Source organism: Plecotus auritus, assembly GCF_963455305.1.
Source record: "Plecotus auritus genome assembly, chromosome: 5".
Lineage (NCBI taxonomy): Eukaryota > Metazoa > Chordata > Mammalia > Chiroptera > Vespertilionidae > Plecotus > Plecotus auritus.
Window position 1 is genome coordinate 156318023 of NC_137776.1, and position 23464 is coordinate 156341486.

The following is a 23464-nucleotide window of genomic DNA, read 5'->3' on the forward strand; positions in this document are numbered from 1 at the left end:
GGGAATTGAGGTTTTGCTAGCCTATGTTTGTGTTTAATACCCTTCTGTTGTCATTTTGAATGAATAGATAATTTAATACTCTTTCATAATAATAATATAATTTTTTGATCAAATATGTTTGACAACCTTCCCAGGTTTGAATTTTAAAAAACTTTTTCTTGGCGTAGAATTGGCTTTAGGTCATTTCAGTAGGTCCTGGAATGTCTCACAGGTTTGTTTTCTCTCCTTATGAAGGGAAATTTTATGCTTAAGGTACATTGGAAGCTTTGTAAAATAAAGAAATAATCACTATATTCTATTTATATGTGCATATTATTAAAATGGATGTTCTGGAGATTATATAAAAATCTCCAGGAGTCTATAAATTCTTACATACTTTCATTTATAACTCTAATTGTTACTCTGGAATATTGTGTTTTGCAGAAAGGACAGAGTTCCATGTCAATTACATCACAATAAAATCCATAAATGTGTCATTTTCTTTTATTAGTTTAATTTAACTTTATTTTACTTTTTAAAGTAAACAAAGAATGTTATATTTTTGTAGTAAAATATAATTACAAAGTTGACTCAAGAAGTTATAAAAGACATTTATAGACTGATACCCATAGAAGATACAAAAAAATAGTCAATCATCTACCCTAAGAAAAGTCTGTTTTAAGATGGTATGTAAGGCAAATTGTACTGGGCTTTCAGCAAACAGATTATTCTCAGGCTGTACAATCAGAGCATAGTAAAAAAAAGTTTCTAAGCCCCTTTTACAAGGCTAGCTTTATCCTTTACAACAAGTCTGCCTGCACACACACACGCACGCACACACACACACACAATCATCTGTGTCATTTTAAATTTCTTCTTGTCATTTAGAGACAGTCACTGTTTTGTTATAATGCATTTGCAAAAATGTTACATCTTCTGAGAGATCCATGGAAAGGACTCAGACATTTTAAATTACATAACTCTGAGAATAGATTTTTCAGATCATTCCCTTTGAACTGGATGAAAATTATTAGAACTCTATAGAGTATCTGGATTTATAGAAGTACTGGCAAGAATAATCAGTAGAAACAAAAATGTATTATGGGACTGAATGAACTGAAAATAATTATAGTTTTTGTAATTTTTGTTGAAAGTATTGCTGATTTTTAATCTTTTAGTTTTTCAGACATAAGGAAACTTGTTTCTTTTCTTAAAGCAATTTGGTAAATTATACTTTCATAACCAATATTGAAGCATTTACATTTTTCTCCCTATCTGATCCAACTGGAATTTGGAAACTCTTAATGAGTGAGTATTATTGTTCTCATAGCAACATATTTATTTACATAAATCCAATCTACACTAATAAAAGAGAAATATGCAAATAGACCTTACCTCTGTGATGCCCACCAGCCAATCAGGAGTGAGTATGCAAATTAACCCAACAAAGATGGTGGGTTAATTTGCATACACAGGCACGAAGCGGCCGGGCAGGGCGGGGCGGGATGCCTGCTATGAGGAGGATGGCGGGGGGTGGAGGGCGCTACAGGAATGGCGCTCCGGCCGGAGCGAAGAAGACTGAAGGCTCCAGCTGGAGCGAAGATGGAAGGCAGTGGCCAGAGAGAAGGCCTGGGTCCTGGGTGCCAGAGGAAAACTGGTGCCGGCAGCCAGGGGAAGGAAGGCCTATTGCATGAATCTTCATGCAACAGGCCTCTAGTAAGAATATAATTCCTTCATAACAGGACATAAAGCCAGTTTCCAAGTGTGGTTTCATTAACCAAGACTTTGACTGGAGTGCCATGTATGAGAGAGACATTCCAGGACTCTGGATGTCACCAGAAAGTTTTGAGGAATGAAGATTGACTTTGAAGGGATAAGCCCTTGGAAAAATAGCCTGGTACGTTGCTTGGTCACATGGTTCACGGCAGTCTTTCCAAGTAAGTGCTTTCCTGAAAGATGGCAAGGAGGAACCTCAAGACACCTTTGGGACCTCAAGGACTTGAGGACATACAGTTGTTCCAGGCAACCGTGGCTTTGGCTTCTCTGCCCTGAGGGGCCTATAGCTCACTAGAGCTCAATCTAAGATTCCTTATAAATGAATGAAATTCCAGCAAAGCAAATTCGAGAAAGCCTGTGTGATCAATTGCTACTCTTGTTGTGTTTATGCAAATAGTCAGGCCAAACAAAAAACTAGACTTGATATAATCTCTGAAAAAAAGGGTAGTCTTAGGGGAAAAAACTGTGCTTCAATTGAAACCACAATGTCCAGTTGTGGGTATTAGATTCCAGTACAATTAACTGTCTTCAAAGTTTTATTTTTAAGGCTGTGTCTGTGTATGTCATACAGGCCTTAGCCCTGATGACATCACCAGAAATGTTCTAACTACAGACAATCTATCAGATCGTCACTGTATGATTTCATTCCAGTGGAAGCCTTGTATCTGAAAATCTTGCTGTTTATGATTTACTGTATGCACTAACCTTTGTGTTTTGTTTGCTTCTATATGCCTAAGTTTACCTGATTCCTTGCTCACACACTATAGGTCTCACTGTAGAAGCCATCTGCATCACTGTGTCCTAAAAGTAAGACTCAAAACAGTTTAGACTTATTGAATCGATGAAACATGGACGTCTACTATTGGCTTCAGTTAAAACTACTTTCCCCTTTTTGGCTTCCTCTTTCTTTTGTCAGACAAGGAGGACTTCAGGACTCTGCCCCCCATCAGCAAGAAGCAGTTATTAGAAGAGACCAACGCCCCTTTTCCCTGAAAGGGTTCCGAGCCAAAAATCCATAAGGGGAAATTATAATAGGCCAGGAATAATACAATTCAGCAGCAAGACACTTTCCATATAAAACTAATCTTGCCAAAACCGGTTTGGCTCAGTGGATAGAGCGTCAGCCTGCGGACTGAAGGGTCCCAGGTTTCCATTCCGGTCAAGGGCATGTGACTTGGTTGCGGGCACATCCCCAGTGGGAGGTGTGCAAGAGGCAGCTGATCGATGTTTCTCTCTCATCGATGTTTCTGACTATCTATCACTCTTCCTTCCTCTCTGTAAAAAATCAATAAAAAAAATATTAAAAAAACAAAACAAAAAACTAATCTTATAGATGTAAGATGATAATATTGATTGGTGGGGGGGAGTTGTAGAGGGAAGAACACACAATAAGAATAGGGCCACAGTTTAATGATTATTGACCTTACTAACTATAGGTAAGAGGTTTTCTTACAGACCCTGGAAAACTGGAGGATGTCCTGCTAGAAGAAAAATAGAGTGTAAAAAGATAAGAGACACCTGGATGAGTTCATTGCTCAGAAAAGAACATGCATTTTGAGAAGAGACAGAGGACAGGACTCTCTTTGATTTGGTTGCTGTGCCTAGACCCTGACCCCCTCCGGGAGTTTGCCTCAGGAATGCTGACCATTCTCAGGTTCCAGGAACTGGCCAAGCTGGGTTTTAATACCATTGAAACGTCAAGATCCTGGAAAGAGACACAGGACCACAGACCCTGCAGCCACCCCTCTGTTCCCCCTTGCATGCAGCCTTTCTTCCTGGTCCCTATTTAAGCCAGCTAGTAGGAGGTGCTTGAGCAGATTTTTGTGGGTGACTGCTGCCCTCCCATATTGCTGGCATTATTGGAATAAACACTCATGTATGATTCAACTCTGTCTCTGCTTAATTGGCTCAAGTAGTCACAGGAAACCCTGAACCATTTGTTGTCTGGTTTCACAATAATATTGATGGCACACATGTTAGGAACTGGTTTACGTGCTTTATATATCTTAATTCCTGAATCCTCAGAAAATCCTAAGAGGAAAGATACTCTTATTAGCCATTTTACAGATGAAGAAACGGAGGCACAGAGAGGACAGGTAACTTGTGCAGTCACAGAGCTAGTGAGTTGTGTGGTTCCAGAACCCATGTTCTTAGTCACTGTACTTTATTGTCTCTAAAAGAGGGAGGGGCTGAGGCCCAGGGAGGGGAAAGGGCAGGCCTGGGCACTTGGCCAGGCAGCAGGGATGGGGGCCTAGACCTCTTATCTGCAGACTCAGGGCTCTTCCCTCCACAGCCCTCCGCCTCTGTCCTCACCCAGCCTCCCCTCAGAGTTAACAGTTGCCGGCCTCGCCCTGGCCTGCAGCTCCAGCCCAAAGAGGCTGTGTCCACATTCCCTGGCTGCTATCCAGCCTGCAGGAGCTGAGACAACAAAGTTCAGTGACTGGGAGGCTGAGCAGAGGCCGCTGGAGGGGAGGAAGCAGCAGGAGCCACTAAGCAGAGGGGACTCTCCAGCTCCCAGATGCTAGGGTTCCTGGGGAGCACGACTCTTGTGGGCTTGATCGCAGGCACTGCTCTGGCCATTCTGCTGCTGCTGCTGGTGCTGGCCACCTGCCTGCACGGTGGACCGCAGGACCATGATTTGGAGATGAACCGTCCGGCTGTAAGGAGAAACCGAGTTCGGCAGACCCGGCCTTGGTTCTTCCCAGCCCGGGGCCGCCTGGGACACTTTCACCATCCCCACCATCCCCACCATCCCGGCCATATGCCTCACATGCACCACGCGGGACTGCACCACCAGCATCTGCACCACCACCGTGCCCACCAGACTCACCTCCACACCCACCGAGGCCGCCGCTGATGCCCGTGGATGGCAGCCACTGCCTGTCCTACCGTCTCCAGGATGAGTGGACCCCATGTTCCGGTGCAGAGGGCACCTCTCTGTGTGAACACGGGACTGCGCCTCGGTCCTGCCTGGGCTTCATTTGCCTTCGGTGCCCCAGTGAGCTGTGGAGCAGAGGACAGGACGGAGGAACACCTGGGGTGGCCCTGCTCATGCTGCAGGGCGAGGAGGGTGAGAGCAGGGGTGATCTTTGGGGGATGGACGCCACCTTGTGACTGTAACTTTCAGTGGGCACCTGCAGTGCACTGGTGCACGCTGATGTGTGGAAGATGTGCTGAGCTCTCTCTGAAGTGCTCCCCTCTGACATCCTCCCCTCTGGCTTAGGGGTGGGGGGTGGGGGTAGCTGGGAGGGGCCCTGGCAATGCCCTTTCATTTGGACAAGGCAGTATGAGGCTGCACAGTTAATTCACGGGTGACTTAATACAAAAATAAAAATAAAAACCACGAAGAAGCTTTGTGAAGAGGTTCTTGATTACAACTCAAGTGGGAGGGAGGAAGCAGCCAGGCCTGAGTCTGCATTCCCCTGGGACCTCCCTCTCTGATGGGAAGTGAGTGCCTGGGGTGGTAGCTTCTGGCTGGGGTTTGAGGGCTGGCTGTGCAGTGGGGGGACTGGGTGGGCTCTGCAGTGCCTGGTGGACAGTAGGCGAGAAAGGCATGGGGCCCGCGTTCTGAGGAGGTTTTAAGGCGTGGCGGCTTTTACCCTTGCTGGTTTCCTTAGTGGGTAGAGCTTCGGACTGTGTACTGAAGGGTGAGGTTCGATTCCGGTCGAGGGCACGTACCTCAGTTGCAAGCTCGATCCCTGGCCTTGGTCAGGGCGTGTGCAGGAGGCAACCAATCGATATCTCTCTCACATCAATGTTTCTCTCTCTCTGTCTCTCCCCTCCCTTCTACTCTCTCTAAAAATCAAGGAAAAATAGCCTCTGGTGAGGATTAACAAGAACCACCCCCCCCAAAAAACAAAACAAAACAAAACAGAGGGGGCTCTCTGTGTGCCAGTGGGGGCTCTCTGTGTGCCAGTGGGGGCTCTCTGTGTGCCAGTGGGCTCTCTGTGTGCCAGTGGGGGCTCTCTGTGTGCCAGTGGGCTCTCTGTGTGCCAGTGGGCTCTGTGGTAGAGTCCGGGGCCTCAGAAAGAGGAGGGCTGAGCCACCCAGGCTGGGCCAGGGTTCTACCTTCGGTGCGGCTTTCCGATTCATTTTCAGGGCAGACTGAGCTCTGGGACCTGCGGAGCCCCTCTCCACGGTCTGTATTGAATTCAGTGTTTCCTTGGTAACTGGGTCAGGGTTTCTTATCCAGACCTTGAGTCCCCAGCCAGATAGCCTGCCCTCCTGGTGCCTGTGTGTGGCCATGGGGTTGGGGTGGGGGTGGGGCGGGACTTCTTTAAACTGGGATGTGGTGCTGGGTGGTCTTGGAGAGTGCTTGCCTCCTGGGGTCTCAGTTTCCTCTTCCCTAAAGTGGGACAGATAACAGAGATTCCTTGCCAAAGCCAGGAGGGGCGGCCGGCTGGGAGGCAAGTTCTCAAACATCCCAGGAATAGCTGGCAGAATTCCACAGGGTGGAGGAAATCCTGTTCCAGGCCTGCAGCCTCGGCCTGTGAGCTGGGTGGGAAGTGGAAGGAGGAGAGGCCTGAGGGCGTGGGGAGGGGCCTGAGAGCAGGCCAGAAAGTCAGGGGCTTGCTGACTCACAGGGACAGAACAGAACAGAACGTCCTGTTTCTTTTCTGTTTCCCTGTGGATTCTCTGTGAGTGCTTGGGTTGTGGGTACGGGGACGAGGGAGGCAAATTCACACAGACAGTCACACTAGATTTCTGGGATGGGAAAGTGGCCCTGTGTTTCCATGTGTTGTTGATTTTATCTGTGCAGTGTCCTTCCAGTCTGCCTCCCCTCCCCCACCCCAGTGCCCACCCTGGCTCATCCCCCCCAAGCCTGGGTCCCTGTCCAGCCCTGCCGCTTTCTGAAGCATCTCCATGAGACAGCCGGAGGGAATGGCTGAAACTCCTCATTGCCCTTGGGATGAAGTCTCTGCCTCTTGGTTGGCCATTCAAGGCCCCTTCCTGGTCTGGTTCGCGCCTACCCACTTGCTCTTTTGTTCCATTCACACTGCTCCAGTCTCAACCCCAAAAAACACCCAGAAATTTACCCTCTCTGTGTCTTTGTCCAAGAAGAAGCCCTCCCATGGGTTTCCAACATCATCATTATTATTATTATTATTATTATTATTATTATTATTATTATTGTATTTATTTTGTAGCACTGACCACACTTTATCTCTCTCCCCAGAGATTTATGGCGGGATTCAAGGGCCCTGCCCTCATAGAACTGAGAACTCTCTGAGGGCTCCCTGCCCCCCAGCACAGAACTGGCCCACACAACAGATCCTCAGGAAGGATTCTCCCCTGGAGGCTCTGGAAAAGTAAATATGATTGGGGGTGGGGCCTGAGGGACACCAAGTAGAGCATAGGGCCCTGTGGGATTAGGTCTTTGGGGTCCTGGGGCCTCCCAGGAGGCTCCTGCTCCATCTCCCTAGTTTTTTTTTTTTTTGGGGGGGGGGTCTGAAAGGCAGGAAACATTTCACAGGTGGAGGCTGTAGACCTCTGGCCATCTCCCCCTCCTCTTTGCAGAGCCCACGTCAGTTCTTTATGGCAGGGTGCCTGCATCACCTTTTCCCTTGTTAATGTAAGTGTGATGTATGGAAAGTGGTCTTTTTTTCTGGTCATTTGATGAAGATGATGCTGGAGGACACATACGTAACTAAGTGATAGACATCTTTTGGCATCTGCGGCTCAGGGGCAGGGGCTGAATATCACAGGATTAAGAAAAACACAACTCTAAGAAAAGGGGTGGAAAATACCCTTAGGACAAACATCTCCGAATTGTGGGCAAAGGTTGATGGCTGTCTTGCTCTTCTCATCTCTCCTGATAATGCTGATAAACGGAACGAGACTGTTGAGGATGGTTGGGGGTGAGGGTACTGAGCTGGGAGGAGGTTGAGGCTGCCCTGGCTGGCCTCCTGGGCTCCACCTCCTTGCAGCCCATCTCGAGGGCAGATAAGCTCTGGGACCTGCAGAAACCCCACTCCTGCAGGAGGTGTCTGAACTTGGTCTACCTTTATCCATGTTTTTGGGTTTTTTTGCCCTGTGCTTGAGATGCCACATTGGTCATTCCATGTTGCAGATTGCCAGTGTGAGGTCCATGAAGACTGCTAAGAGCCTTCAAAGCAGACTGTGCTGTCCTCACTGTGTAACTGGGGTCCCTCTCATTATGCCACAATTACTGATTGCCTGTTATGAGGATGGACCAGAAGACCTATTTCACAGGTGAATCCAAGGAGGGTCCCCAAATCTCAGAAACAGAAAAGGAAATCGATACAAGGCAGAAGGTAAGAGGCCTGAACCCTTGTACTTTATTCGACTTTATTTTCATTTTTATTAATTTCAGAGAGGAAGAGAGGGGGATAGAGAGATAGAAACATCAATGATGAGAGAGAATCATTGATCGGCTGCCTCCTGCATGACCCCTACCAGGGATCAAGCCTGCAACCAGGCATATTCCCTGAACGGGAATTGAACCATGACCTCCTAGTTCCTATGTTGACTCTCAATCACTGAGCCACGCCAGCTGGGCTAGTTTTTAAAATGCTGAACAATGCACACCTACCACAGCTGGCCTCCAACTCCACAAAGAACAGGCAAATGAGAAGTCAAAGGAACAAATAACCCAGCTTGAAACTGGGTCTGCCTGATACCCTCTATCTCCTGAATTGACTAGTTGATCTTGGTAATTCAGTCTGAAACCACCAGCACCAGATTGGCTCCTCACATTTCCTTCTCTCTGGTTGTCCCAGTTAATACAAGTAATTCTAGGTGTCCAGCTTCCAGGCATGGCCCCGGCTTGCTCCATGCTCCTCCTCTGCCCTCTCGAAGGAGCAGCCCCAAGCCCAGGTTTGTTCAATCATCTTAGCAAAGAGAAGAGTGAGAATTTGACAGGGCATGATACTCCCAGTAGTCACTCTCCCATTCTATGTGTAGGCAGTACTTTAGGCTGCTACTAAAGAAAGTTTACTGGGGTCTTGGAGAAATCGAAAAGGACCCAGGCTGTGTGACCTTGGGCTAGCCCTTAGCCCTCTCTGAGACTCCATACTCTGATCAGTAAAACTGTAGAATGAGGGGACTGCTCTGTGGAAATGTAACCAGACAATCAATGGGTCTAGACTGCCTGTCACTACTTGAACCAATTAAGCAGAGACACTGTTGAATCATATATGAGTGTTTATTCCAGTATGGGAGAGCAGCAGGTCATCCACAAAAATCTGCTCTACCTTTCCCCATAAACCAGCTGCTTATATTGGGTAGAAGGGCAAAGATTACGTGGGAAAGTAAGAATTACAGGCATGGGAAAGTAGGCAAGGTATAATGGTTACAGGCAAGAGGGCTGGGGGTTGCAAAGGGCAGGTGCCTCCAGGACTAGATTGTTTTAGCCAGGAGGCTATAAATCTCTCCATAGCGATAGGCAGTTCTTGGGAAAGGAGGATGGCCTGCATTCCCGTGTCAGCGCCCATGTCCCAGGGCATACAACTCTCAGCCAGGTTGGAATGTGCTTTCTCTAATCAGAACAGAACTATCATGGTAAATAGAGCATGATTACTATTTCTTACTAGAGGCCTGGTGCATGAAAATTCATGCACTGGAGGGGGGTGTCCCTCAGCCCAGCCTGCCCCCTCTCACAGTCTGGGAGCCCTCAGGGGTGGGAGGCAACCCGGTGATCAGGGGAAGGTGACGCCCCCATCACACCTCTGCTGCTGCCACTGCCGGCAGCACAAGCCTCAGCCAGCCCTGGTTGCTTGAACCTCGGGCGGTCCTGGGAGGCTGGGCAGCCACCATCCACGGCTTGCCTGAGCCTTGGGCTGGCCCTAGGTGGCTGGGGGACTGAGAGGACTGGGGGACTCCGGAGGCAGGTGTGCGGAGAGGCTGGACCCGCCTGGGGCAGACCCAGCCGTGCCGTGCACCTGCCACCCCAGCGGGGCTGAGGGGACTGGGCACCGCCATCTTGTGGCTGTGGGTGCCACCATCTTTGAGGGCATGACAGTCAATTAGCATATTCCCTTCTTATTGGCTGTGGGCGCTGCCATCTTTGTGAGGGCATGATGGTCAATTAACATATTCCCTCTTTATTAGATAGGATAACTGTAGCTAGTCCCCACTATTCTATTTCTGCCCCTAACAGAAAGAGCTTTGAATTAGGAGGGAAGGCCAGGAAGCCCCTCTTCATCCATTTGGTGCTCTTGTTATCACTACAAATTAGCAATAGGCCACAGGTGTGCTGTAACCTCTGCTTACCAGCATCTGAATCTGTAAAAGGGAGATGAAACCACCTCACAGAGTTGCTGGACCAATTATGTGAGCGAATGCCTGGCTGTGTCCTCTACCTGGAATTATTGTTTCTCACTACTCCACTGCTTAGAGTTTGGATAAAGTGGGGCCAATAACCCCGTCTCCTTTTTAGACGTGGTGGCCTCAGGAGGTGCTGGCTGTGAAAGGGCTGTGACAGAGTGAGTGTCAGGACGGAGCCCCTTCTGGCAGACTCCTCAGTGGCCTGGGCCTGGCTCGCCCCTACCCAGTGAAGTGGAGAACCTGGGGGGCAGGACTGGAATGGCTTGGGTGGTGGGGTGAGTGCAGTCACCAAAGGCGACAGGCAGCTGCGCAGGCCCTGGGTCCCCACTCACCACTGGGGGAAGGCATTCAGGAAGTCCTGGGCCCTCACTCACACAGCCGGAAGGCATTCGGGAAGTGCTCTCAGCCACTCAGACATCTTGGAGCCTTGTCCCAGGCTGGACCAAGGCGGCAGCACCAGGGTTGGGTGTGCTGTGACCTGGCTCCTGGGGTGGCCGCCAGGTCAGGAGACCATGGAATCACATACAGTCAGAGCTGTTGTTCCAGACAAGCCCAGGGTAAGCGTTCACAGCATCTGAGGGTGACAGCGGGTGAGCGGGCGGCACAGAGGGCTGGGGGCCGGCACAGCAGAGGGCTTCCTGGGGAACTGTAGGACAAAGGCCACATGTCCTGGCCTTATCTAAACACATGCAGAAAAGGAGGCCACATGAAACAGGCCTCCCCCACAGCCCTGCCCCGGCCCCTATGGACTCACAGACGTCCCCACTGTGTCCAGGGTTGGCATTGTCTTCTGTCCACCTGTGTCCCTGCCCCAGCACAGGCCAGGGTCTCAGGAGGCAGCAGATGGGCTGATTCAAGGACTGGCCCACGGTTCCTCTAGGGGAGGAGCCCAGGCTCATCCCGGATCCGCAGGACGGGGAGTCTTTTGTCTTTTGTCTGAGTGTACAAACTTTCCTGAAATCCGCAGGCGTCGCCAGAGGGCCGGGTTGGCAAGGCTCCCTGTGAACAGCCTTCTGCCCCCTCCTTCCAGCTCCTCTGAGTTCGGGAGACTTGAGCGCACATCTCTCAGGTCAGCGTTTCTTCCAGAGACGCCCAGTGGAGTTGACCACAGCTCTCAGAAGCCTGGCCAGACGTAGGAAACAGTGACAGAGGTCGGAGCAGTGCCATGCAGAGCGCCCCACGGTCTCGAGCGGGCACGACCCAGGACCCCACACCAGTATCTTCTTAGAAGACCGCAGGGACCTGCTGGAAGAGCCACCAAGAGCCCCGTTTTGGATGGGGAGCTAAGGCTTCAAGCTGCACCCCAGGTTGCTCAGTGCACCAGCTGCCACGCGGGGCCATGGAAACGGCGGTGATTGGCATGGTGGCCGTGCTGTTTGTGATCACCGTGGCCATCACCTGCATCCTCTGCTGCTTCAGCTGTGACTCGAAGGCCCCGGATCCTCAGGGCGGGCCTGGCCGCAGCTTCACAGTGGCCACGTTTCACCAGGAGGCTTCTCTCTTCACAGGGCCAGGTCGCCATGCCCAGGCAGTGGCGGGTGCCCGGGACTTCTGGACCTTCATGTGAGGCCTAACAGCCCCCAGGATTTGCTCTGCTGGTGGGTCAGACTCACCCCCCAACAAGCCTTCCCTGATGTCCCACTCCTCCAAGTCTGGCATTCCTGCCCTTCCCTGCCTGTGCCCAGCAATCGCCCTGTTGCATCCCATCCCAGGTTGCTATGCCCTCCGGCCGGGAGATCCACCCTGATGGGACCAGGTGGAGTCCGCCCTGACCCCCAAGAGCTCCAATGGACTCCGCCCACAGGATGGGGCTTTGGAGAGGTCCGAAGAGTGAGTGACCAAACGGTGTTGGATCGCACGGTGGGCCAGCTCTTCTGATCCACAGGAGAACTGGAATTTATCGGAAGCAGATTCCGTTAACTCAGGTTTATCCCAGGATGCCTACAAACTGGTTCTTTTGCCACCAGAGGAAGCTGCGCCCTCAAGTGGACGCTTTTTACAGAACATTTCTTGCCTGCTCCCCTCGCTGAGCCCTTTTGCTACTTGCATGTGCAGATCTCACAGAGCCCAAGCCTGAGGCCAGCCCCTGCCAGTTGCCTGAAATCAGCCCTGACATGCTGAAACCAAAGGGCTGCGAGTGATTTACTTTATAATTGAAGATGTATATCCTTTTATGGGTCTCCCAAGCGTCGGGGTTGGAAAACCACAAAAGGAAGCAGAAGAGAAAACCAGAGTCACAGAAAGTATGAGAGGTTTGTTAACAGGAGAGCAAGAAAGAAGACTTTGAAACATATTTTGAAAGAGACTTTAGTACTCTTTTCTTACTGGTCACTTCTATTTGTAGAGAATGTGAGTGATTTGAGCCCAGAAAATCAGGAACTCAGAGACAATGCCAATGCCAGATAAGTTAAAATGTTACATTGAGAGCATGTAACAGAGCTCTTGTTCCATCACAAAGAACGGCTCAGATCTTTTTCATAGAAAATCTGTTTTCTCTGTACCCATGAAATAAATGCTGTGCCATATTTAGAGTATAGTTTGAAAGGTACAGAATTCTGAGTCTCCTGGCTAGCATTCTCTATTCAGGACTGGCCCTGAGGGAGCTCTGGCCTCTGAGTGTGCCCAGACCGGCCACCTTGGCCATGTGGCTGCCACAGGAAGGACTTGGAGAGAGAGGCTGGGGCTGCAGAGGCTCAGAAGGGTGCGGGGCCAGGGATAGAGACAGGGTGGTGCAGAGGGATGAAGTGGATGAGCATGGGGAGGGGAGAGGCACAGCCCAGGGAGGCAGCTCCTGGGGACCGTGTCTTGGTCACTTTGGACCTAGAGCTCCCAAGCAGGGCCTTCCTAGATGCATGCGGAAGGGAACTGGCTGCAGGGAGGAGCTGGGGACCGAGTAAAGGGAACTGCTGTAGGTCGTGTTCTCTGAAAGTGACCGTGACGAAGTTTGGGATGCAAGATGTTACAGGGAACCAATGTCTGTGAGGGGAAGAAGGAGGGAGAAAACTGGATAGAAGTCAAATTGTGATGTAGGCCCTTAATATACCCCACCTTTGCTCCTCCTCTGAGTGCTGCCCCCTCCCCACCAGGGTTTACTTTGTGGCTGAGGCTGGCCTGGAGGTCTTTCCTTGAAGGGGCCATGGTCGGTGCATCTCCACAGGAACTCAGCAGGGGCCTGTTCTCAGAGGCACCTAGACCAGTCAGAGATGAGTGAGCGTGTCCAGCACAAAGAAATGTCTGGAAACTAGAGCTCCAGGTGGGCAGAGATGGTGGTGCAAGATCTGCAAGGGATGAAAGAGTCAGCCTCCGGTGCTCTCTGCCCTCAGAGCTGGCTCTGCTCCAGGCCAGGCATCCTTCAGCTGGACCCAATATTAGGACCCCAGATCCAGGGCTCTGTCCCTATACTGTGTGCGCACAACCCTCCCTGGGTCAGTGGAGGGCGGGGCCTGTAGGCTGGAATCACACACGTCATTCTGAAAACAAAGCAATGGGAGGGGGTGGAGGTCTCAGCCTCACTCTGCAGGTGATGGGCAGTCTGTCAAGCCCTGCCCCAGGAGAGCAGGGAGCTTGAGAAGGGGCAGTCAGGGCCAGCACCTGGGCAGCTGACAAAGGAGGAGCAACTGGAGAAGACAGGAAGGTGGGGAGCTGGTGGGGCAGAGAAGCAGGGAATAGGGTTGTCCGATTTAGCAAATAAAAATACAGGACATCCAGTTAATTTTAATCCCAGGCAGTAAATAATTTTCAGTATAAATAATGCCCCATGTAATATGTGAGACATACTTATATGAAATATTTGTTGTCTGCCTGAGATTCTAATGTGAATGGGGGCCGATATTCTACCTGGCAACCCTGCAAAGGCGAGAGTGGTTCTCAGAGAGGATGGGCCAACCAGAGGGAAGCGTCAGCGAAGGCGAGACCTTGGGTTTTGCAACACAACAGTTGATAGTGACCTTGGTGAGAACAGTCTGAGTGAAGGAGCAGCCCGACAGTGGTGTGCTTGGACAGGTGTGTGCACATGGGGGGAGTGTGTGCGAGGGCAGTGGAGTCGATGGGAGGAAGGAAGATCGCGGTTGGAGGTCATTTGAAAGGAAGGAGAGTGATGTCTTGTGGTGAGAGGCACTGCACTGAGGGAGAGTTTATTATTATTATTTTAGTAAGGGAGGGAGGTCCAGCCCATGTAAGGCCCAAAGGAGAAGGATCGGAGAGAGAGACTGAGAGCGCCAGCAAGGAAGAGACCCTTGGAAGAGGCCCCTGGGGAGGCCTGGGAGCAGCACCCAGGAGTGGGTGGGCGGGGCAGGCTGGATGTAGGGGGGCCGGGGAATGCTGCGGGAAGGATGTTGGGGTACAGGCTTGCGTGCCTGGCCTGGGGGAGAAGGGAGGTGAAGGTGTCATGCCAGATGGTCTGTTTTCTCCATCTGCTCAGAGGTGGGCATGGGGAGGGGCTGGGGTAAAGAGAGGCTGGGATGATGACCCGGAGAAGGGGTGAGCAGCTCCAACAGTCCTGCTTCTGTTACGTGTGGGTGTGGGCGTGACAGTGAGTGTGGGGTGTGTGGTGTGAGTGTGGAGTATGTGTGTGATGTGAGTGTATGATGTGTATGGTGTGGGTGTACACATGTGTGGTGTGTGAGTGCTTGGTGTGTGAGCGTGTGTGTTGTGTGGTATGTGTATGTTGTGATGTGTGTTGGCCAAAATGCTCCTGCCATTCAAAATGCAGCCCACTGTGTCCGGGACAGGCCAGCCAGAAGCTCCTCTATGCCCAGGAGAGGGAGGTGTCAGTGCAGGGACAGGGACTTGGGTTGGCACCGGAACCTAGCAAAGCCCGGAGTGTTCTTATCTGGTGGCAGCAAGGGAAGGGGTCGCTCCAGGTCACCCTGGAAATCTGGGGCGGAACCACAGTGAACCCAGGCTTCCCAGTTCCAAATCCAGGCTCCTCTCTGTTCACTCTACTATTGCTGGTTCCTATTTCTCGGCCTCCTGCTACGCAGGTGCTGTGCTTTCTGTATCTCCCCTCTAGGTGCTCACAGCAGCCCCTCACCCCCAGAGTCGACCCACTCTGAGGTGCTTTGGGCCAATGCCTCCCAGCAGTGCCGCCCCAGGGACCTAAGGAAGCAAAGATGCCCTCCTTCCCCTCCGCACATGGGGTCTGCGTCAGGCACACCCTCAGCAGACATGCTGCATGTCTTCAGGACGAACGGCCAGAGGACCTGGGATTTGGTTTGCTCTGGGTTTCCCTGGACAAAAGCCTTGCTCACACCTGCCCCCACCTCCATCTCTGACTTTGAGGAAGAAAGGGATCTCTGCCATATACAGATCTAACGGGCAGCCCACAGCCTCACCCCAGATAACACCTGGTGAAGGCGGAACTTCCAGGCTGATGGCCTGAGCCCTGAGCTGGCCTGCAGGCCTCCCAAGGCTTCTCTCGGCAGATGCCACTGCCCTCTCCACGCACAGGCCTGCTTCCCTGTCACCTCATGGGGCTTCCCTCCCAGCCGTACCCCTCACCTCCTAGGGCTTCCCTCCCAGCTGCACCCCTGATGTGCTCTACCCAGGCCTGTCCTAGCCTCACCCCACCATGAACTTGCTGGGCCTCAGTTTCCCTGGCTGCACAGGGGAGGTGAGAATCCTGTCCTATCTTGTCAAGAGGATGTCTGAGAGGGGGATACCTGCAAAGCCCAGCTGTCGGGAGGAGCTCACCCCACCCTGCTCTTTCTCCACATCCAGCCTGCAATTAGGGTGGCGTTTCTCTCTGGGACAAGGTGGGTTCCGGAGTCTGCAGGCCCTGAAATAACATGTTTCTGGAAAAGTACCTTCCTTAAAGGAAACCACTTGTTCCAAGGAGAAAAGGGTCCTCATGCCATGCCAGGTCCCAGCTCCCCTCAGGACATGACACTTGAAAAGACAAGCACTGAGAAACCAAGATGGCGGCATAGGTAAACACCTAAACTGCTGCCTCACACAACAATTTCAAAACTACAACTAAAAGACAAAACGGACACCATCCAGAACCACAGGAAAGCTGGCTGAGTGGAAATACTACAACTAGAAGGAAAGAGGAAAGCACACTGAGACTCAGAAGAGCTTTAAAAGGCTGAGGTACGGAGATGCGTGCGTGGAGAGGACGGGCGGCTGAATGCACAGGCGGCTGATTGCGCAGCGGCTTTCTAAAGCGGGAGGGAGACGGAAGCTCCCAACTGCACTGAACTCCAGTTCCAGGCGAGTTTCTGGGAACCCAGACTCATTCAGGGAGAAACTGGACTGTCTGGGAGTGGGTGAAACTTGAGGGCGGCTTTCTCTCAGAGGTGCTTGCAGCGATTACCGAGGGACACTGAGACCCAGGGGCCTCACAGGGCAGGGCTGACGGGAAGCCAAGGCTGTTGGCTCTGCCCTGAAACTCCGCGCATCCAAGCTGAGCACAGAGGCTTTTGCAATTTGCAAGTCTTGTCCCATAAAGGTGTCTCTAGCACAGAAGTTCTCCCAGCGTAGACACCGCTGATCCTCACAGCCAAGCAGCCTGGAGGTCAATTCCTCCCAGTGATACCAACAACAATCAAGACTTAACTACAACAAGGCTGAGCACACAGCCCACAAAGGGGTGCACCAAGTGTGTCCACCTCAGGTAACTGGGGAGGCTGAGCCACTGGGCCCTGTAGGACACCTACCACACAAAGCTACTCAACCAACTCAGGGAAGCAGCCAAAATGCGGAGACAAAGAAACAGATCACAAATGAAAGAAATGGAGGAAAGCAAATGACTGGATATAGAGTTCAAAACCACGGTTATAAGGTTTTTCAAGAATTTCCTAGAAAAGGCCAATAAATTTAGCGAGACCCTCGAGGATATGGAAAAGGACCAACTAGAAATTAAACATACACTGACTGAAATAAAAAATATTATACAGAGACCCAACAGCAGACTAGATGACCGCAAGAATCAAGTCAAAGATTTGAAATACAAAGAAGCAAAAAAACACTCAACTGGAAAAGCAAAAAGAATCCAAAAACTTCAAGATAGTGTAAGGAGCCTCTGGGACAACCTCAAGCGTACCAACATCAGAATTATGGGGGTGCCAGAAGAAGAGAGAGAGCAAGATACTGAAAACCTATTTGAAGAAATAATGACCGAAAACTTCCCCCACCTGGTGAAAGAAATAGACTTACAAGTCCAGGAAGTGCAGAGAACCCGAAACAAAAGGAATCCAAAGAGGACCACACCAAGACACATCATAATTAAAATGCCAAGAGCAAAAGACAAAGAGAGAATATTAAAAGCAGCAAGAGAAAAACAGTTAGTTACCTACAAGGGAGCACCTATACTATTGTCAGCTGATTTCTCAACAGAAACTATGCAGGCCAGATGGGAGTGGCAAGAAATATTCAAAGTGATGAATAGCAAGAACCTACAACCAAGATTACTCTACCCAGCAAAGCTATCATTCAGAATTGAAGGTCAGATAAAGAGCTTCACAGATAAGAAAAAGCTAAAGGAGTTCATCACCACCAAACCAGTATTATATGAAATGCTGAAAGGTATTCTTTAAGAAGAGGAAGAAGAAGAAAAAGGTAAAGATAAAAATTATGAACAACAAATACATATCTATCAACAAGTGAATCTAAAAATCAAGTGAATAAAAAAATCTGATGAACAGAATAAACTGGTGAATATAATAGAATCAGGGGCATAGAAAGGGAGTGGACTGACAATTCTCAGGGGGAAAGGAGTGTGGGGGGTGCAGGAAGAGACTGGACAAAAAGTGTACACCTATGGATGAGGACAGTGGCGGGGAGGTAAGGGCAGAGGGTTGGGTGGGAACCGGGTGGAGGGGAGCTATGGGGGGAAAAAAGAGGAACAATTGTAATAATCTGAACAATAAAGATTTATTAAATTTTTAAAAAAAGAAAAGACAATCACTGCCCCTCCCCCCCAGCCCATCCAGCCCCCTTACACACACACACACTCATCCAGTGCATTTGTGACAGTGAAAACTTAGACATAGCCAAAACACCAATCAAGAGGGAAAAGGGGGCCGGTCCAGCAAATCCTAGCACAGTCATAATGTTAACACAGGCTTAGAACAATGAGGCAGATTTATTGTTGTTAATCCTCACTCAAGGTTATTTTTCAATTGATTTTTAGAGAGCGGGAGGAATGGGAAGAGACAGAGAGAGGGAAACATCAATAGAAGAGAGACACATGGATGGGTTTCCTCCCGCACGCACCCTGACCAGGGCTGGGGATCAAGCCTGCAACCAAGGTCCTTGACCGGAATCGAACCTGGGACCCTTCAGTCCACAGGCTGATGCTCTACCCACTGAGCCAAACAGGCTAGGGCAGATTTAAACTCAACAAAGGGCATTCATCATCTCAGTAAGTAAAAGTAGAGTCAAAGAGAGAACAATAACTGCCTTGTAGTAAAATTGCATTTGTGTTAAAATGCACTTAGATGCCTGCAAGATGCATAGAAAAAAGCTGCATGCCTAGGTCTTCACTGGTGATGGTCTCTGGGTGGGTGGGACTGTTTGTATTTCAAATGTTTTCTTTTTTTGTTCATTTTATTTCCTGTCATGAATGGTTTGCTTTTGAATAAGAAAAAACAGGAAACTAACAAAGGAAATGAAACTAAAGTTATTTTTTAAAAAATATAAACCAACTCCAATCAGAGATAGAAATACAAAAACACAGTCAAATGCAGACATAGAAATGGTGACAGATAAACTCTCTGGGGACAGAGGAGCACAGACGGGGGTAGATCACACACACACACACACACACACACACACACACCACACACACACACACACACACACACACACACACACACACACACACACACACACACACCACACACACCACATACAAACACCACACACACACCACACACACACACACCCTTCTGCCTCATTCTCACAGTGGAGGTACCCAGGGGAGTGGGGCAATGGCTGCTGGGATCTGGAGCGGTGGCGACTGCAGGAATTTCTGGGCCTGTGGGGTGTGTTTGGGTGGGTGGAGAGTAGAGGGTGTGTCCTGGGATTCAACCTAGCCTGGAGTCAGGCCTGGCTGTCCCACATCCGCCCCGTGCCTCCTGAGACAGCACATGGATCCTGATCCGAGCTCCAGGCCAGGCTGCAGAACCTGCCAAGGAGCTCCTCCCCCCAGTTGTAGAGGTGACATCAGGGCCCGTTGCTGGGAGGGGCTTCCTTGCCACCACTTGTGACTCCCACAGGCCCCACTTAGGAATCCAGAGCTGTGGCGCATCATACAGAGCGGCCCTGAGTCCTCAGGAACTTCTGAGATGCGGGCACGGCACTGCCCTCAGCCTGACCCTCCCTGTATCCCCTCCCCATGCCCACTGTCCTGTCCTTGCACAGACCTCACCACTGCAATGTCCCTGGCCCTGCCTCACCACAGCCCCAGCCCAGAGGGATCTTTCTCAGACACAGCTCTAATCTCCTCAGAAGGCTGCTGTGTGGGCTCTGTTCCTTCAGACTTGGTACCTGTGGTTGGCATAATACTGGTCTCCCCAAGGTGTCCACATCCTAATTCCCAGAACCTGTGAATATGGCATATTACGTGGCACAGGGAATTCCAGTTGCTAACCAGCTGACCTAAAAAGAGGGTTGTTCTGGATTACCCAGGTGGGCCCAATGTCATAAAAAGGCAATCAAAGGGTCCTTAAAGTGGAAGAGGGCGGCGAGGGAGGCAGGGGAGAGGGATGTGGTGTGAGAAAGACTCGGTGATAGAAGGGGCCAGCTCTGCAGAGACCTGGACTCAAGCCCATGAGTCCCATCCTGGACTCTGACCTCCAGAACTGTAAGATGATACCCTTATCTACCTAACACATTTATTATAATATGTGTGTTGTTTTAAGCCTCTAAGTGTGTGGTAATTGGTTACAGCAGCGAAGTATCTTCGACTTAACCTTTAGTGCTCACCAAGATTTAGGCTTGGATTTGCTCTGCTTGTCAATCCCATGCTTTGGGGCCAAAGAACAGAGGAAGGTGGCATCAGAGGGGTTGCAGTCTGGGAGCTGAAGAAGGCTGTTGGGCTCGGGATGGGTGGACTGGACGAGCTTACAGATACAAGTGGGGCGACAAATCGCACTTCTCAGATGCTGGCGCGAGCAGGGTAAGGGTAACAGTGTGGAGACGGGCAGGCCCCTGCGAGGCGCTGTGCAGTGTGCACCTCCCGCGACCCCAGTTGTACATTATGGAAGCACCTGCACAAGTGTGCACACATATATGTCCAAGGGCATTCTTGCAGTCTTTTCCTTTTTCTTCTTTAATTTATTGATTGTCGAAAGAGAGATGAAGAAGAGAGACAAACATTTATGGGAAAGAGAAATGTCTATCGGTTGCCTCCCGCACCTGCCCCGCCCCAGGATCAAACCTGCAGCCCAGGTATGTGCCCCGACTGAGAGTCGAACCCTCAATCTTTCTGGTGTCCAGGTTGGTGCTCCAACCAACCGAGTCACCCCCCCCTGGGCCATTGGTTGCTTCTTGTATGTGCCTTGACCAGGGATCGAACTACTATTCTTAATAGTAAAACGTAAGTTCCAAGAATCCATCTATAGGGAAATAAAAAAATTACAGTACATCCACAAAATGAATTAATAGCTATCACAAAAACGAACTAACTTGGAAACTGCCCATTATAAATAGAGAAAAAAACAACAACAGCCAGTTACAAAATGGTTTCATAAAAAAAAAGAAAGAGCCAATAAAGAGATATCCCTTCTCTGTAAGAAAACAAACAAAAGCAAGAACACTCCTAAATTACACATGTGTGTATGTGTTTGTACGAATGTCGGGAAAAGTCTGGAAGGATATGGTTGCCGCCGGGGACAACAGGCCTGGAGGGAGGAGGAAGCTGGCACTGTTTCCTTCTGCACTGGATTTATTTTCACAAGCATGTGTTGGTTTTGTTACGTGTGATAATGTTTTGTTTTGTTTTGTTTTAAAGATGGTGCAAAGGTTAAGACAAGCAAACTTCACTGTTGCTGTTCAGTAAGTGGTTTTTGTTTGCAAAGAGAGCTCTCTGGGTTGAGCAATACCAGAGCTCCACTTAGCAAGCGCTCTCCAGGCGCAGATGAACCGAATCACCGCCCTTTCTGCGTGCCTGTGCTCAGCGTGGGCATGAGGCAGCACTAGTTCCCGAGGAAAACGTGGACCCCTGCAAGCCTCCTGGCCCTTCGCGACCTGACGTTTGGCGAGGGAACTGACAGGTGCCTCTACATTTTACGGCAGTTCTAGACTGAAATACAACTTCCTGGTCCCCATTTCAGTGAACTTGGAACTTCCTCAAATTCACACGCCCCTTTTTTATAATCCATAACTCTCGCGTGAGAGAGAAAATGTGTGATCCCAACTAGTTATTGAATGACTCTAATTTAAACCCAACGTATGGTTGATATTGAAGGCCCAGCCCTTAAAAGGGATAGGCACTGGCAGAGAGAGAGAAAGGGAGAGAGAGGGAGAGACCAAGGCCCAGAAAAGCGGCCAGGCTGGCTGTGGAGTCTGGGGCTCCAGTCCTGGCTCTCTCCATGGTGCTCACACCACAGGCTGCGGCAGGTGTGTGGAGGTCTAGCGCCTCACACTCCACCAGGTGCCCCAAGTTTGCAAAGCTTCTCAGCGGCCTGTGGGCCCCAGGAGAGCTGTATCAACTGCAGCTGAGAGATCAGGAAACCAAGACTCGGTGACACCAAAGTGACAGGCCCCCAGTCACTCAGCAGCTTGGCCACAAAGTTCAGGACAGAATCACGTCTCCTTTTTCTTTGTCTCCACAGCCAGAGCTTCGTTTTGACCTCTTTTATATCTTCTTTTTCCAACGTAGATTTTGTTTGATAGAAGCCTGCTGCTTTAAAAAGCTTGCAAGTCAATGGTCCAGAATAATGTGTCCAAATTCCAAACTGATACTAAGATTTAGCATTCAGTAACGATACATTGGGATCCAGGAATTCTCAGGAATTCCCGAGATCATAAATTGTCCTGCATTTTTATAACATTTTATTTATATGACTTTTAAACAAGTGACCATAAGAAGAAACAGTGAATAAATTTCTGTGATAGTATGATGTTAAATTTCAGATGTTCTCAGTAAAAAGTATGTTTTATAGTTTACTATTATGAACCAATACATTGTGACAAGATTATTTCAATAACGTGTAAAAATGATTTGTACTTGTTATAGACATATTATAGAAAACATTAAAAAGAAGAGAACATTAACACAGATAAATGCCAAATAAAAATTGAAAGAGAATATCACAAATATTTAAAATTTAAAAATTATTAATAATGAACTTTAGCCCTAGCCAGTTTGGCTCAGTGGACAGAGTAAAGGGTTCTGAGCTCGATTCTGGTCAAGGGCACATGCCCGGGCTGTGGTCTCGATCCTCAATGGAGGGCATGCAGGAGGCAGCCAATCAATGATTCTCTTTCATCATTGATGTTTCTATCTCTCTGTCCCTCTCTTTTCCTCTCTGAAATCAATAAAAATATTTTAAAAAAGAACTTCAATAACACAAAGCATTAATTGCTCCATCTGATAATTTTGACCTTGTTTTGTGACATATTCCAGACATAGAACACTTTCTTTTATTTTGCATTAATGTTGGTTAAATTAAGAATGTCTCAAACTTCTTTTAGTTGAGTGTTAAGGCACATGTTGCTTCATAAAAGCTCATTTCCTTTTTTAAAAAAATTGATTTTAGAGAGAGGAAGGAATATAGAAGGGGGGAGGGAGAGAGACAGAGACAGAGACAGAGAGAGAGAGAGAGAGAGAGAGAGAGAGAGAGAGAGAGAGAGAAACACTGATTTGTCGTTCCACGTATTTATGCATTAATTGGTTGATTCCTGTATGAGCACTGACCAGGGATCAGAAACTTCGGTGTACTGGGACATTCTCTAACCAACGGAGCCATACCGGTCAAGTTCATTTCCTTTTTAAAAAATATTTTTTTTATTGATTTCATAGAGGAAGGGAGAGGGGAGAGAGAGAAACACCAATGATGAGAATCATTGATCGGCTGCCTCCTGCACGCCCCCTAGTGGTGATGGAGCGCGCAACTAGGGCATGTGCCCTTGACTGGAATCCAACCTGGTACCCTTCAGTCTGCAGGCTGACGCTCTATCCACTGAGCCAAACCAGCTAGGGCTCATTTCCTTTTTTAATGAGAAAAAAATGTTTGCTGCCCTAGTCTTGATTTTGCTGCTGAATTCAACATTGCTTTTGCTGACCCAGATGTTAGAGCAGTTTCTGATTTCACGTTGGAGTATTCTGCAGCAATCACATCTTCTTTTTACAGCTCTTCAGTTAGGTACTTACAAATAACTGTAGCCTGTAGTGAATGCTCAAACACTTGGAAATGCCAGTGACCATTATTGGGAAATTTTCAAGGAACATTAACGTTTATATCTACTAGCATTATTG

General features: G+C 49.3%; 1 protein-coding gene and 1 long non-coding RNA gene across 2 annotated transcripts; both read left to right on the forward strand.

The window, feature by feature from the left end:
- The first annotated feature begins 6339 nt into the window (after positions 1–6339).
- On the forward strand, positions 6340–22300 carry LOC308247792. The gene is made up of 4 exons (XR_013960562.1): positions 6340–6392; positions 6932–7064; positions 7826–8030; positions 20996–22300. It is a non-coding gene; the product is annotated as an uncharacterized lncRNA (long non-coding RNA).
- On the forward strand, positions 11261–12586 carry SPAAR (small regulatory polypeptide of amino acid response). Its single transcript, XM_080667387.1, has one exon. It carries the CDS (start codon positions 11381–11383, stop codon positions 11606–11608), a length of 228 nt encoding a protein of 75 aa, XP_080523513.1. The 5' UTR covers positions 11261–11380; the 3' UTR covers positions 11609–12586.
- Positions 22301–23464: the final 1164 nt, after the last annotated feature.